Here is a 17,331-nt window from a genome sequence, read left to right as displayed (position 1 = left end):
CCAATGGCTTCAACCGGGCTCTGATACCACTTGTTGACTCTCGCAATTGGGAGTAAAGTGTCGACGTAAAAACTGGCCGAAGGAAAATTTCTTGGAAGGAAAAATAACGGAAAGTAAAAGGGGAGAGATTTGAGATTTGCTGTAGACTTATGATTTGATTTCCTTGGTTGAATAGTTTAAATAACAAACCCTAATCCTTAGAATGGAAAACATGGGCAAAAACTTTGGCCCAAAGTTGCCAAAATGCCACGCTCTTAATCCAGATTTTTGAAAAAGTAAAAACAACCAACGAAATCTAAGGAAACATAGCTTCTATTTAACAGAATTACCATCTTTTTTTGTTGGTTCCCCATTTTCTTTGATGGTTCTAGAATTACCCCAACCCCTTTTCTTTGTTTGTTCTGGAATGGAATTACCATCCTTTTCTTTATTGGTTCTAGAATTACCATCCGTGTTGGTTCTGTAATGGAATTATCAACCCCATAACACTTTTTTTTTTTTTTGGAATTACATCATTTTATTATGATTTTTTTTTATTTATTTGGTCAAAAATACCACTCTAAAATTTGAGACGGGAAAGGGCTTGTGGAGGGAGAAAGTGAGGGCATGAAACTTGAGAAGGAAAAGGGTTCATAGGAGAGAGAAAAGTGATGGAAGTTAGGGCTAAATTTAGCCTTAGAAGAAAACTATAAAAGGGCCTCCATGTATCTTTTGGAAAATGTGCGGGAGAAAAAAGAACAAAGAAGAAACATGTATCTTTTGGAAATGTGTTTTGAAAATGTGCAGGGAGAAAAAAGAACAAGGGAGAGAAGAAAAGCATAAAACAATTTATTATTTGAGTTGTAATAACTTTTGACAACTTCCTTGTTTCCTTGTCCCTCTCCCCTTTCAACACCCAGTTTTGTGAGAGTTATCCGAGTTAGATTTAGAGCAATCGTTTTATTTTGTGGTTGGTATCAGAGTTGGTATCATAGTGATTTCAATTTCAATATTTTCTTTGTTGGTTCTCCCTTCTCTTTGTTGATTCTGGAATTACCATCTCGGTTCTGGAATTAAAGCCTCCATCTCGGTTCTGGAATTAAGGCCTCCATCTCCATTCTGGAATTAAAGCCTCCATCTCGGTTCTAGAATTAAAGCCTCCATGTATCTTTTGAAAATGTGCAGGGAGAAGAATGAAAATGTACAGGAAGTAGAATGAAAATGTATAGGAAGAAGAATGAAAATGTGCAGGGAAAATAATGAAAATGTGCAGAAAATGTGCAGGGAAAATAATGAAAATGTGCAGAAAATGTGCAGGGAAAAGAATGAAAATGTGCAGGGAAAAAAATGAAAATGTGCAGGGAGAAGAAGAAAGAAAATTTGCAGGAAGAAGAATGAAACTTTTGAAAATGTGCAAGGAGAAAAAAGAATTAAAGCCTCCATGTATCTTTTGAAAATGTGCAGGGAGAAGAAAGAACAAGGGAGAAGAATGAAACTTTTGAAAATGTGCAATGAGAAGAATGAAAATGTACAGGGAGAAGAATGAAACTTTTGAAAATGTGCAAGGAGAACTTTTGAAAATGTGCAAGGAGAATAATGAAAATGTACAGGGAGAAGAATGAAACTTTTGAAAATGTGCAAGGAGAAAAATGAAAATGTACAGAGAATGAAACTTTTGAAAATGTGCAAGGAAAAGAATGAAAATGTACCGGGAGAAGAAAGAAAATGTGTAGGGAGAAGAAAGAAAGAAAATGTGTAGGGAGAAGAAAGAGAAGAATGAAAATATGCAGGGAGAAAAAGAACAAGGGAGAAAGAAGAATGAAAATGTGCAGAGAGAAAATGAAAATGTGCAGGGAGAATAATGAAACTTTTGAAAATATGCAGGGAGAAGAAAGAATTAAAGCCTCCATGTATCTTTTGAAAATGTGCAGGGAGAAGAATGAAACTTTTGAAAATGTGCAAGGAGAAGAATGAAAATGTACAAGGAGAAGAAAGAAAATGTACAGGGAGAAGAAAGAAAATGTGTAGGGAGAAGAAAGAGAAGAATGAAAATATGCAGGGAGAAGAAAAACCAAGGGAGAAAGAAGAATGAAAATGTGCAGGGAGAAGAATGAAAATGTGCAGGAGAAGAAAGAACAAGAGAGAAGAATGAACATGTGCAGGGAGAAGAATGAAACTTTTGAAAATGTGCAAGGAGAAGAAAGAATTAAAGCATGTACAGGGAGAAGAATGAAAATGTGCAGGGAGAAGAATGAAAATGTATAGGGAAAGAACAAGGGAGAAGAAAGAGAAGAATGAAAATGTGCAGGGAGAAGAAAGAACAAAAGAGAAGAATGAACATGTGCAGGGAGAAGAATGAAACTTTTGAAAATGTGCAAGGAGAAGAAAGAACAAGAGAGAAGAATGAACATGTGCAGGGAGAAGAATGAAACTTTTGAAAATGTGCAAGGAGAAGAAAGAATTAAAACATGTATAGTGAGAAGAAAGAATTAAAGCATGTACAGGGAGAAAATGAAAATGTGTAGGGAAAAGAAAGAACAAGGGAGAAAATGAAAATGTGAAGGGAGAAGAATGAAAATGTGCATGGAGAAGAAAGAAAATGTGCCGGGAGAAGAAAAAACAAGGGAGAAGAATGAAAATGTGCTGGAAGAAAAATGAAAATGTGCAGGGAGAAGAAAGAAGCATAAAACAATTTATTATCTGAGTTATTGTGTAATAACTTTTGACTTCTTTGTTTCCTTGTCCCCTGCATTTCGACACCCCTTTAAACTTTTGACAAATTGGTATCAGAGTGATTCCATGTATCTTTTGAAAATGTGCAAAGAATAAGGGAAAAGAAAGAAGCATAAAATAATTTATTATCTGAGTTATTGTGTAATAACTTTTGACTTATTTGTTTCCTTGTCCCTCTCCCTTTCGACAGAAAATGTGCAAGGAGAAGAAAGAAAATGTGCAGGGAGAAAATGAAAATGTGCAGGGAGAAGAAAGAAGCATAAAACAATTTATTATCTGAGTTATTGTGTAATGAAAATGTGCAGGGAGAAGAAAGAACAAGGGAGAAGAAAGAAACATAAAACAATTTATTATGTGAGTTATTGTGTAATAACTTTTCACTTCTTTGTTTCCTTGTCCCTCTCCCTTTCGACACCCCTTTAAACTTTTGACAAATTGGTATCAGAGTGATTTCAATTTCAATATTTTCTTTGTTGGTTCTGGAATTACTTATCTCATCCATTTTCTTTGTTGGTTCTGTAATTAACATCTCATCTCTGAAATTACTATTCCTTTACCATGCCCTGAAATTACTATTCATTTTCTTGGTTAGTTCTCGAATGTGTTAGTTCTGGAATTACCCTCATCCATTTAAACTTTTCTTTTACATCTCTTTTGTTTGTTGGCCAGCAACAACCTCATCCCTCTTCTTGGTTGTGGAATTACCATCTCTTTTTCATTTGTTTGCCAACAGCCCTATCCCTTTTTTGCCCCCTCCCTTTTTCATTTGTTTGCGAGCAATAGCCCCATGGTTCTGGAATTACCCTTTTCCAACCATCTCTTTTTCATTTGTTTGCCATCTAGAACTACCATCCCATTTTCATTTGTTTGCCAGCTTTGCCAGCAACAGTCCCATGGTTCTGGAATTACCCTCCCTTTTCCATTTGTTTACTAGCAATAGTCTATCCCTTTTCCTTTGTTTGATAGCAATAGCCCCATCCCTACCTATCTCTTTTCCTTTGTTTATAGCAATAGCCCCATCCCTTTTCTTAGTTTTGGAATTCCATTTGTTTGTCAGCCTCATCTCTTCTCTTGGTTCGGAAATTACCATCTCTTTTCCTTTGTTTACCCCATCCCTTTTCTTGGTTCTGGAATTACCTTCTTTTTCCTTTGTTTTTTGGAATTACCCTTCTTTTTCCTTTGTTTGTCCCATCCCTTTTCTTGGTTCTAGAATTCCATTTGTTTGCCAGCAATAACCCCATCCCTTCCCTTTTCTTGGTTCTTGAATTGCACCCTTGTTTATCCCATCCATTTTCTTGGTTCTGTAATTCAATTTGTTTGCCAGAACAGCCCCATCCTTTCCCTTTTCTTGGTTCTGGAATTCCATTTGTTTGCCAGCAACAGCCCCTTGTTTGCCCTGTCCCTTTTTTTGGTTCTAGAATTCCACCCTTGTTTGCCCAATCCCTTGGTTCAGAAATTCCATTTGTTTGCCAGCAACAACCTCATCTCTTTTCTTGCCAACAACCGCCCCAATTCCTTTTCTTGGTTTTAGAATTCCATTTGTTTGCTAGCAACAGCCTCATCCTTTTTCTTGCCTGCAATAGCCCCATCCCTTTTCCTTTGTTTGCCAGCAATCGCCCCAATCCCTTTTCTTGCCACCAACAGCCCCATCCTTTTTCCTTTATTTGCCAACAACAATAACCCCGTCCCTTCCTCGTCCCTTTTCATTTGTTTGCCAGCAGCAACAACCTCATCCCTTCCTCTCATCCCTTCCTCCTTTGTTTGCCAGCAACAACAACCCTATCCCTTTTCCTTTGTTTGCCAGAACAACCCCATCCCTTCCCCCATCATCCCTTCCTCTTTTGTTTGCCAACAACAGCCCCATCCCTTTTCCTTTGTTTGCCAGCAACAGCCCATCCCTTCTCCTGGAACATAATAAAATAATGGATGAACTAACACCCTTTCATGAAGAGTAGAACTTGAGTCTGGCACCTTAGACCACTCAATCATCCTGACCATTTGTTAACAAAATAAGTTTCACTATACACAACTAAGTTAATTCTTGAGCTATTCTAACCCATAATATTAAGGGACTTGAACTAGAACCATATTAAAACCTATCTAATACTTTAGGCATCCCTTAGAAAAAATTAGGTAATTAAATTCACCTATTTTATTTTATGGAATATTTAGATTTCAAAAGTTTCAATTTCATCTTCACACAACTTAATATTGTTCTGTATTTCATGAAACGCAGCTTATCGTATTCAAAGATAATATTCTTATCTCCTAAAAGATTGTTATGAGTGCAATACAAAATGCATCCTCAAATAATTTCAAAATTCTCATTTTTCTTAATGAAGTCAGTTGGTTAATTTCAAAAGGTGCATTGATGTTTAATTTCAAAAGGTGCATTGATGTTCAAATCTGCTTTGCACTCTGTTGTTATGATCTATTTAAGTTGTATTAATCATTTGGTCACGATTATTTCCAAGGTTATAATTTTTTTTAATTCTTTTTTCCAATAGAATAACTCCAACATGCTAATTTAATTCATAATCTCTTGATCACAACATAAAATAGAGAAAAGTAACACACTAACAACACTTTCTTTTAATAGAACATGAAGAACATGAAGAAGGAGAAAAGACAAACACCTTAAAAGTAAGAGCAGAGAATAATGACATTATAGAACACAAAGACAACAAAAATAAAAATAAAAAACACATTTGGGAGGGGATGACTTGTGAACCAGCTACTTAGGAGCAACAAAAAGGGTCATGCGACTAGGAGGGCAATTGGTGCTAACAAAATTGGCACAATCAAAGTCGTCCTCCATTAAAAATTTGTTGTTCGATTTTAAGTTTGTTCTATGAACATGCGATTTTAAGTTTATTGTACAAACATGAGATTTTAAGTTTGTTGTTCTAAGAACAGGAGATTTTAAGTTTGTTCTATGAACGGGCATTTTTAAGTTTATTGTACGCAACATGAGATTTTAAGTTTGTTTATAAACTGACTGCTTTAAGTTTGTTATAAGGAAAATTTAAGTTTCTTGTACTAATAGTGGATTTTAAGTTTGTTGCTTTACAAATTGGCGAGTTTAAGTTTGTTGTTAGAATATGAGATTTTAAGTTTGTTCTATGAATTGGTGATTTTAAGTTTGTTGTTCTACTTAGGAGCCATTTTAAGTTTGTTGTTCTACCGGCGATTTTAAGTTTGTTCTATGAACATATAATTTTAAGTTTGTTTATGAACCGATTGTTTTAAGTTTGTTCTACTAACAGAAAAATTTAAGTTTGTTGTATCCAACAAAATGAATTTTAAATTTGTTCTACTAAAACATCTTATATTTTTACTCAAAAACATATTTCTATTATATTTTTTTTACTCAAAATAATATTAGATATTTTTTACTTAAAATAGGTTTATTATTTTTTTATCCAAAATAATATTGTTTTTACCCAAAATATTTATATATTTATTATATGAATACTATGAATCATTTGTTAGGTGGTGAATTTAATTCCACCCGGGGTTGGTGGAGTGTAAATACACATTTGAACTATTTTGTATTTTATAAATACCTTCTAATTCAAAACTAAACATTTTATTTATTTTTACAAGGTCACAATGGCTGAATTGCTGAGATTGATGGTGTTCCAGTACTCACTCATCTTTGGGGTCACCTCTAGTCCATGCCAATCGATTTTTTTAGAGTCTTACTACAACTTCCTTCTCATTTTCATCCTTCACTTTTCAGATCTGAGATGGGAGGTGTTATGGTCATATTTCTATGTTTTGTATTGTTTTATAACAAAAGTTCAATATTAATATGAGTAGCTCTGGTCTATTATTTTCGACAATCGCCGCCATCACAGAAGTCACGAGTAGAGACAGAAAAAAAAATATAAAGCCACTTCGAGTTTGTAATGGTGAAGAGAGAGAGAAACAAGACATTAACCGCCATTAGAGTGGTCGCATTTCTGACAATCGCCTCCATTAGAGAAGTCACGAGTAGAGACAAAAATAAAATATAAAGCCACTTAGAGTTTGTAACCCTGAGGAGAGAGAGAAAAAAGAAGATAAACCAGAGTTTGAGTGGTGGTGAGGAGAGAAAAAAAATATCAGGACATGTTTTAAGTTTTTTTTACCGTTAATTTTAAAATTGGGATTTTAAGTTTGAACCTAGTAAATTTTAAGTTTGTTTGAAGTATAAAGAATTTCAAGTTTTTTTACCAAGATTTTAAGTTTGTGGCACAAACAAAAATGTTATTTTAAGTTTGTTCTTGGATTTTGAGTTTGTTTGGATTTTAAGTTTATTGTATGAACAGAGAATTTAAGTTTGTTTTACAAGAAGGGATTTTAAGTGTGTTCTAGGAGCAAGTGATTTTAAGTTTGATTTAAGAATAGGTGTTTTTTAGTTTATTTTACGAACCTCTGATTTTATATTTGTTCTAATAACAGTGATTTTATAGGTGCTTTTATATTTGTTTATTATAAGAACATGAGATTTTAAGTTTGTTGTAAGAACGTATTTTAAGTTTGTTCTAAGAACCTGAATTTTAAGTTACAAATAATTTAAGTTTGTTCTACCAAGAGGGATTTTAAGTTTGTTCAAGTAAATTAGTTAGCATGTTCAAAAACATTCAAACTAAATGAGTTTGAATACTAGCCTTTTCTAGTTTAAATTCCTTTTTTCCCCACGAACCGGTTTTGAACGACCACTAGTGTCTTTCCTACTATTCTCCGACCTTAGAATAGGATTGTGGAATCCTGTGAGTGACTAAACTTGATAAGAATTTAGTAGGGGTAAAAGAGAGAGTTTTGAGAGATTTTCTCAAAGTTTTTCAAGCAAACTTTACATGCAGGTTGATCACTCTATTTATAGAGTTATATTTGTATGTTATGCAAACGTGAGATTACCAAATTTTGACACTAACATTCTACTCAAATTTGTGGGATTACGTGGCAAGCATGCAAGTTCAAGTTAACCAAATTTGTGGGGTTTCTTGGGCAAACATGCATGTTTTGTTAAACCAAATTTTAACACTCAAGCATGTATTTTTCAATTAGGTGAAGTCAACATTTTGACTTTCTTTATTTTAATTCAACAATTAATTTCAAATCAAAATAATATTAAATGATTAAATAAAAAATTTAATTAATATTTAACATGAAATAAAATGTCAATCCAAATGGATTCGTATTGATTATAAATCCCTATTCATAATTAAAATATTTAAATATTTCCAATTCTCTCTTTATGTTTAATTCATAATTAAAACAAAATGCGGTTAAATATATCGTATATATTTAGCGTGTATTCCCTAATTTGAATTCGAACACTTCGAACTCACTCGTCACACTGTTCTAAGGTTTAGTTCGATATGAGCTAGCAGGGGGACCTAATGGACCTGCAGATCATGGGCTCCAACGATCCGAGATTAACCGGCTAAACTCATTTACCTTGTTATCCAACATTCGTTAACTACTAGAACACTCCACTATAGTCTAGTAGTTGCACTCCCCTCACTATAGATATATTTCTGTCCATTTGATATAACCATGATTAGTAAGTCGATCCTTCACAGGTTGTTCGTAACTAGAGCTGGGTTAATTTACCATTTTACCCCTAAAGTTACTTCTTGTTTCTTAAGTCCCACTGATCCTCTAATGAACAATTGGTTTGTGATCCAACCACTAAACCGAATCCCTCTCGGAACAATTAGAGGGTGGGGCCCCTTGTTCAAGACTTGGAGTACTTAAGGGAACAACCTCTCTACTATCTCTAGAAGCGGGTAGGAGTGAATTCCATCTTACACCCTATGTCCCCAGCTATTCACCCAGTCTTACCCTTGAAATGGGAGGCTTATTGAGTCGGCAAACTCGAGCCACTTTCACCCATGCAAATCTAAGAATAATTCCGAATAAACAGGAGTTCATAGTTAGCTCAAGATTAAGATCGAGTTACCTAGGTCATCGAATGAAAAAATTAGTCTCAATAGTAAACGACATTATAAATGGAGAGTGGTTTTCTTCATGGTTCGATCTTATGCAATACTCATTGCATAGGATGCCCCCACTCACATGTCTCCACATGTACAATTTAGTGATCACATTGTTTATATCATATACAAAAGTGGGCCGCATCCATAGTGTCCCCAGAATAAGGTACTCAGCCTTATCCCTATACTATAGATAATGTTGACTTTATACTTGAACTTGATCCACTCTTATGTTTCTACATATAGTTCAAGTAATCATTCTATAGCCAAAGTGCTCTTAGTTTATTGAATTTATACTAATGATCGTAACATTCACTGTATTCAATAACAATCTTTACTAAATAAACATCAATAATAATTTTATTGAAAACAGAATATGTTTTTGTTTACAAACTATGAGTTTTAGGACATAAAACCCAACAAACTCTCACTTGGACTAAAACTCTAGTGAGATTTTATAATGTTGAGTAGAGAGAAAGACATAAATACAATGAACTAGGGCATCACATACCAATGCATTTTCTCCCACTTGCTCTAGATTACATAACTCATAGTCCTATACTCACTAGGTGCCCTTCAAACACTTTAGCCGTGAGGGGCTTTGTAAATGGATCAGCAATGTTGTGCTCAGAAGCTATCTGTGTGACGATCACATCTCCTCGTTGCACAATCTCCCTTATGAGATGATATTTGCGCTCAATATGTTTTCCTCGCTTATGGCTTCTTGGTTCTTTAGAATTTGCAATTGCTCCACTGTTATCACAACAAAGAGTTATTGGCAGATGCATATTTGGAACGACTTCCAAATCAGTTAAGAACTTCCTAAGCCATACTGATTCTTTCGCTACTTCACAAGCAGCAACATACTAAGCTTCCATGGTGGAATCAGCAATGCAACCTTACCTTATACTTATCCATATTATTGCTCCTCCGTTTAAAGTGAAAACAGATCCCGATGTCGATTTCCTCAAATCGATATCGATTTGAAAATCTGAGTCAGTGTATCCTGTAAGGATCAGATCCTTAGTGTCGTACATTAGCATATAGTCCCTCGTTCTCCTAAGATACTTGAGGATATTTTTAACGGCAGTCCAATGAGCATGTCCCGGATTGGACTGATATCTGCTTACAATTCCCACAACATAGCATATGTCGGGTCAGGTACACAACATGGCATACATCAGACTACCGACTCCTGATACATAGGGAATATGTCTCATATCCTCAATTTCTTGAGGTGTCTTAGGACTTTGTTCCTTCGACAAATGAACTCCATGCCTGAAAGGTAATAATCCTTTCTTGGAGTCTTGCATCTTATATGGAACCAACATTTTTTCGATATATGATGCATGAGACAATGCTAGTGTTTAGTTCTTACGATTCCGAACAATTTGGATTCCAAGAACAAACTGAGTCTCTCCCAAATGTTTTATTTGGTATTGTGTCATTAGCCAATACTTAATGTCAGTCAGAAATTCCACATCATTCTCAATGAGTAGGATATCGCCAACGTACAACACCAGGAAAACTACTGTAGAATTGACTATCTTCTTGTAAACACAAGGTTCGTCAACATTTTGTTTAAAGCCATAAGATTTGATCGCAGTATCAAACCTTATATTCCAAGATCGAGATGCTTGCTTCAACCCATAAATGGATCTTTTAAGCTTGCAAACCTTTTGCTCGTGATCCTGTTCAATGAACCCCTCTGGTTGAGCCATATACATACTCTCCTCAAGATCTCCGTTTAGAAAGGCTGTCTTGACATTCATTTGCCAAATTTCATAATCATAAAATGTGGCAATGGAAAAGAGTATTCTAATCTGTTTAAGCATAGCAACAGGAGAGAAGATTTCTTCATAGTCCACCCCTCTCTTTGGGTATAACCCTTTGCTACAAGTCGAGCTTTAAAGATCTGTACCTTACTGGCTTGGTCTCGTTTCCTCTTGTAGATCCATTTGCAACCAATAAGTTTTACCCCATCTGGTTGATCTACAAGTTCTCAGACTGAATTGAAGTACATTGACTCCATTTAAAGATTCATCGCTTTGATCCACTGATATATATCTTCATCATTCATTGCTTGTTTATAAGTCAATGGATCCTCAACGCCATCATCAGGTATGATGACCTGTGTTTCTGCAAACCCAAGTAACGATCGGGTTGAGTTATAACCCTCCCACTACATCGAGGCATTCTCAACTCTTGAGAAGGATGTGATTGACCAGAAGTGTCAGCTCCATCAACAACTCTTGTTGAATGACCAGCCTGATCAACAACTCTTTTTGTTTTTATTAGTAGCTTCTTTAGAAATCTCACTCAATACTAGTTTGTTGCGAGGTTGATGATTTCTTATGTGGTCTTTCTCTAAGAATAGCGTTTGTTGATACAAACACTCTGTTTTCTTGAGGTCATAAAATAGACCACCTTTCGTCTCTTTGGGGTTATCCTATGAATAGGCATAATTTTGAATGACGTTCTATTTTCTTAGTGTTTTGCACCAACACATGTGCTGGGCATCCCCACATCCGGCGACTGGGTTTTTTTTTTTTTTTTCGTTTTCTCGTTTTCATTTATTATATATATATAATATATATATATATATATATATATATATATATATATTTTCTTTTTCTTTCTTTCTTTCCCGGGTCGTTACATTATCTACCCCTAAAAAGAACTTTCGTCCTCGAAAGTCTCAAACTCTTGTACCAATTCGGGGTATTTCTCTCTTATCTCGTCCTCACGCTCCCACGTGGCTTCCTCACTATGGTGATTCCGCCATAGTACCTTAACGAACGCAATACTCCTGTTGCGTAAGGTCTTTACCTCTCTAGCTAAGATTCTTACTGGTTTTTCCTCGTAGCTCATATCTTCATTGAGTTGGAGTGGTTCGTAGTCTATTACGTGGATAGGATCCGTAATGTACTTCCTCAGCATCGACACATGAAATACATCATGTACTCCTGAGAGGGCTGGAGGTAAGGCTAACTTATACGCTACCGGACCAACTCGCTCTAGGATCTCGAATGGTCCAATGAATTTAGGACTTAACTTGCCCTTATGTCCGAATCTTAACACACCTTTCATAGGTGCCACCTTGAGGAATACTGGGTCCCCCACCTCAAACTCCAGGCTTTTACGCCTTACATCGGCGTAGCTTTTCTGTCTACTTTGAGCGGTACGCATCCTCGCTCGAATTTTCTGGACAGCCTCATTGGTGAGTCGAACCAACTCGGGTCCTACTAATTCTTTCTCTCCTACCTCGTCCCAACACAGTGGGGACCTACACCGTTTCCCGTACAGGGCCTCAAACGGTGCCATTCCAATAGTTGCTTGGAAACTGTTGTTATACGAGAATTCCATTAGGTGTAGTTTGGAATCCCAACTTTCCTTAAAATCTAGTACGCAAGCGCGTAGCATGTCCTCTAGAATTTGGTTTAAACGCTCCGTTTGTCCATCTGTTTGAGGGTGAAAGGCGGTACTAAAGTCGAGGCGGGTACCCAGTGCTTTTTTGAAGTCCGCGCCAAAACGCTGACGTAAAGCGTGGATCCCGATCCGACACTATAGACACTGGGACTCCATGTAGTCTTACTATTTCTTTCACGTACAGTTGTGCCCAATTGTCAACTGTATATGTAACCTTCCCAGGTAGAAAGTGTGCCGACTTGGTCAACCTATCGACAACTACCCAGATCACTGTATAGCCCTTGGGCGTTTTGGGTAAACCTACTATGAAGTCCATCGCTATGTTTTCCCACTTCCACTCTGGTATGCTTAGGGGCTGTAACAACCCCGCCGTCTTTTGTCTTGGAGCTTTCACTTGTTGACAAACTAAGCACTTGCTCACAAACCCGGCCACATCCCTCTTCATGCTCTTCCACCAAAAGTGTTGTTTTAAATCTTGGTACATCTTAGTACCTCCTAGATGCATCGCAAATGGTGAGTTGTGAGCTTCCATCAGTATTTCCTTCCTTAAATCTTCTATTGCTGGAACACATAAGCGTCCCTGATACAATAGTCCTTCATCTGATGACTTCGAGAATCCATCTACTGGACTTTCGTCTAGCTGTCCTAGGACTTTCTGTAGGTTAGGATCCTCTTGTTGGGAGACAATAATTCTCTGCCTAAGTGTAGGTTGTACCGTGAGTCGGGCCAGCTGTGCTATGACTCCCTCGGTCGCTACAGCTATGTTGGCTCGCTCGAACTCTCTTTGTACCCTTACTTCCCTCGTAATGAGGGCCGACGAGTGGACCGTCTTTCTACTCAAGGCATCTGCAACCACATTTGCTTTCCCAGGGTGGTACTGGATATCTACTGTCATAATCCTTCACCAATTCTAACCACCTTCTCTGCCTCATGTTTAACTCTTTCTGGGTGAAGAAGTATTTCAAACTTTTGTGGTCGGTAAAAATTTGAGTTTTCTCGCCATACAGGTAATGTCGCCAGATTTTCAGCGCGAACACTACAGCGGCCAACTCTAGGTCATGGGTAGGGTAGTTCTTTTCATATTCTTTAAGTTGACGAGATGCGTATGCGACAACCTTGCCGTGTTGCATTAACACACATCCCAGTCCTTTCATGGAGGCATCACTATAGATCACATATCCTTCTGAGCTCTCGGGTACTATGAGTACCGGGGCGGTTACCAATCTCTCTTTTAGGTTCTGGAAGCTTGCCTCACAAGCATCATCCCATCTAAATGGCACCCCTTTTTTTTGTTAACTTTGTTAAAGGCGAGGATATTTTAGCGAAGTCCTGTACGAACCTTCGATAATATCTCGCCAATCCTAGGAAACTCCTTATTTCCGTTACCGTAGTTGGGCGTTCCCATTTTGTGATCGCTTCGACCTTGGTGGGATCTACAGATATTCCGTCCTTTGACACCACGTGTCCTAGGAAAGAGACTTGTCGTAACCAAAATTCGCATTTGGAGAACTTGGCGTACAACTTGTGCTCTCTTAGGGTGGTTAGGACTTTTCGGAGGTGTTCCTCGTGCTCTAGGTCGGTTCTCGAGTATATGAGGATGTCGTCAATGAACACAATCACAAACATGTCTAGGCATTCTTTGAATACCCGGTTCATTAACTCCATAAATACAGCTGGGGCATTGGTGAGGCCAAATGACATCACTACAAACTCGTAGTGACCGTACCTTGTTCTAAATGCTGTTTTTGGTACGTCTTTTTCATTAATCCTAATTTGGTGGTAACCGGACCGAAGATCTATCTTAGAGAATACTGTTGCTTCTCTGAGTTGATCAAACAAGTCTTCTATTCTAGGCAGAGGATATTTGTTTTTTATGGTCCTCTTGTTTAGCTCTCTGTAATCGATGCACAGACGCATCGATCCATCTTTCTTCTTAACAAACAACACTGGCGCACCCCAGGGGGACACGCTAGGTCGAATGAATCCTTTATCTAGTAAGTCTTGCAGTTGCGCCTTGAGTTCTTTCAACTCAGCTGGTGCCATGCGATAGGGTGCTTTGGAAATAGGCCCAGTTCCCGGCTCGAGTTCGATGACGAAGTCGACCGCTCGGGAAGGGGGTATTCCAGGTAAGTCATCCGGAAATACATCCGGAAACTCGTTTACTATTGGCACGTTTACTAGGGTCTCTTCCTTTCCTCTCACGTCTACAGCACATGCTAATATAGCCCATCCACCTTGTTGGACTAACTTCTTTGCTTTCATCATCGAGACTACCTTGGGGGTAATCCCGGTATTTGTGCCTTTAAATTTAAAGGTAGGTCCTATCGGTGGTGAAAATTTTACTTCCTTTTGGTGACAATCTATACTAGCTCGATTTTCAGCTAACCAATCCATGCCTAGTATGACGTCGAAATCTGTCATGTTTACCACCATCAGGTCAACGCTTAAAGTTTGGTTCCCTATGATTACTTGACCATCCTTTACTCTATCCCTAGATACTAAGTCTACCCCCGCAGGGGTGCTTACAGACATTTCATGCAATAAGGGTTCTAATTCGAACCCTGCTTGTACAACAAAAGGCATGGAAATAAAGGAATGCGTGGAACCAGAATCAAATAAGGTAAAAGCAAAATGACCTAAAATGGATAGTGTACCTGTCACCACGGCGTCGGACCTCCCAGTGTCCTTGCTGGTTGACGCGTATGCCCTAGCTTGAGCTCGCGGTGGTGCTGGTTGATCCGTTTGCTCTACTACTCTGAGCGGGTTTGCTTGTGCTGCAGCATTTCCGGCCCTGCAGTTCACGGCGATGTGCCCCTCTTGACCACATCTATAACACACTCGGCTGCCAGCCATGCACCTCCCACCGTGTAGTCTTCCACAGATAGTGCACCCTTCCTCTCTCCTCCCTCTGGCCCCATCTTGATTCCTAGGGTTCCTGTCAGTATGTCGGGGAGGGCGTCGCTCATCCCATCTAGGAGCGGGTCTGTTATTGGAACGGTGCCTACGTGCTGGTGGTGGACGGTCAGAGCCTCCTGATTCATGAGGACGCTTCTGCCTAATTATAACTGGCTCTTCACATCGTTTCTCCTCCTTTGGTTTCTCTAAAGCCTTGGCAGTTCTCAAGGCTTCCTCATAGGTCTTTGGGTTGAACGCCTCCAACATGCGGCGGATTCTTGGTTCCAAACCCAATACAAATTTCTCTGTCATCTTTTCCTCAGTGTCCACCATGGACGGTGCAAATCTCTTGAGTTTATTAAACTCTCTGTTGTACTTCTCCACTGTGAGTCCTCCCTGTACCAGGTGGGCGAACTCCTGCTGCCTTTTAAGTCGCTCTGACTTAGGATAATATTCTTTAAGGAAGGCCTCCTTAAATCGTTCCCCGTTCATTGGTCCCCCTTCTGGGTTAATGAGGGTTTTGTTATCTCTCCACCATATCTCTGCGTCCTTTTGTAGGACGAAGGTTGCACAGGCGACCTTTTGGTTCTCTGGGCACTCCATAGTCTCAAAGGTGGTTTCCACCGCTGCAATCCACATTTGGGCTTCTATGGGGTCTACCAGGGAACCAGTGAATGGTCGAGGGTCGTATCTCTTGAAATCCCTTATCCAGTTTGAACATCTAACAGGTTGTGGAGGGTTTACTGGGGCATTGGCCTGAGCAGTGGCCTGTGCCTGTGCCTGTGCCTGTGCCTGTGCCTGTACCTGTGCCTGTACCTGTGCCAGTGCCAACGCCTGTGCCTGGGCCTGTGCTTGGGCTTGTTCCTGGGCCTGTTGTAGACTGGCTTGCTGATTGGTTACCAAGGTTTGAATTAGGGCTTGGATGGAGTCACACATTAACCTAGTATTAGCATCTACTCCACCCACTGGGGGTGCAGCTTCAGGTGCGACTTGGAGTGGTAGGGTAGGCTGGGGTGGAGGTTCTACTTGTGGTGGAGGCTGTACTGGTGGTAAGACTGGGGGCGGCGTAACTGTTACCGGCCCAGTCTCTGATCTTTCTTGAGGTGGGCCCTCTACTGCCACACCTCGTCCTACTTCTCTACGACGGGGTCGCCCCCTTCCTCGTCTTCCTCTTCCTCGTCCTCCGGGCATGGTTCTATAAACCAATATAAGGTTGCTTAAGTCTAAGGCCTTAATACAATACATCGTAACGCCAAAGAAGTAAACATTCATCATGCTAAGCATCATATCATGCTATTAACAAAATTACTCAGCATGCAACACATGCCGTCATACTCTTAAATAAATACGTGAAATATCACAACCATTTCAGTAATGTCAACATAAAAAAAAAATGCATGCGAGTTTTAAAACGTTTCTCTTTTCTTATCTTATGCAAGGCGTACCTGACGGTGACGGGGCATCGACGTTGGGACCGTGGAGCGTGCCAAGCCTACATCGTAGGCTAGTTTACAGAATCTAAAACCTGGAGCTCTGATACCAACTGTAACGACCCTAAATTTCCACATATCTAGAGTCGCACTAACGTCTCATGCTCATCTCTAATGCAGAATAAAAACCTAAGCATGCTCATCTTTACTAGCGGAAAAATTTAAAACTTCAGAATACGTTAAAACATTGAAAAACACTGCCGGACTTACGTGTTTCAAACATCATGCTGGAGTTCAAAAGACAAAAACGATTACAAATTAATTAATATAAATGAATAAAATGCAAACGCCCTATCCTAACCAAGACTAGGAATTTTAAATATGCAACTATCCTATGCACGCGCCACAGTCTCTGATCACGATGCCACCGTCAACCGTACATGGGAGCCTTACCTTTACCTGAAAAATAATATGGCACACGGCCTGAGTATTTCGAAGAAATACTCAGTAAGTGACCCCACTATAGGGGCCATGCTAATGCAAACACATGCAATCATGAATAGGGACCTATCTCTAATCATCTTAGGGGTGGCCTCCAGTCTCGGACAAATTGGATGTGTAGTACTTCCCTACACACGACTCACACGTGCGAGTGTGAGTCCCCAGGGCGCTCGCACACCCCCTGGACCCTCTGGTCAAGCTAATCTGTAGCGACGTCCGGAGGTCAGCGAAACCCCATAGTGTCATGCGCCTCATGAACACTCTCATCTGTGTGCTTTCGCACCTGTGCGCATTCGCGCTCATCATAAGGTGCGCGTCCGCACTCATCATCTCTAGGGGAAGTAGCCCTATGCTTATGAACATACAAAATGCATGAG

The 17,331-nt window shown here is 39.0% G+C and overlaps 1 protein-coding gene across 1 annotated transcript; it reads right to left on the bottom strand.

Moving 5' to 3' along the window:
- Window positions 1-4,538: 4,538 nt before the first annotated feature.
- LOC147790342 (uncharacterized) lies at window positions 4,539-16,214 on the bottom strand. Its single transcript, XM_087128658.1, has 2 exons — window positions 13,776-16,214; window positions 4,539-4,616 (listed from the first exon to the last, which is right to left on the bottom strand). The coding sequence occupies exons 1-2, from the start codon at window positions 16,212-16,214 to the stop codon at window positions 4,539-4,541; spliced, it is 2,517 nt and encodes an 838-aa protein (XP_086984784.1).
- Between the last annotated feature and the right edge of the window lie 1,117 nt (window positions 16,215-17,331).

Source organism: Cucurbita pepo, chromosome 11, assembly GCF_057944985.1.
Source record: "Cucurbita pepo subsp. pepo isolate OVF chromosome 11, ASM5794498v1, whole genome shotgun sequence".
In the NCBI taxonomy this organism is placed as follows: Eukaryota; Viridiplantae; Streptophyta; class Magnoliopsida; order Cucurbitales; family Cucurbitaceae; genus Cucurbita; species Cucurbita pepo.
The sequence above is the reverse complement of the archived record's forward strand: the minus strand, read 5'-3'. Positions and strand labels throughout refer to the sequence as shown.

Bases quoted from the DNA above. Each gene is read 5' to 3' on its own strand.
- LOC147790342 (XM_087128658.1), bottom strand. From the start codon at position 16,214: ATGCCCGGAGGACGAGGAAGAGGAAGACGAGGAAGGGGGCGACCCCGT. The intron at 4,617-13,775 runs GTATTCAAAGAA...ATTATGTTCCAG, and splicing joins TTATGGAGTTAATGAACCGG to GAGAAGGGATGGGCTGTTGC.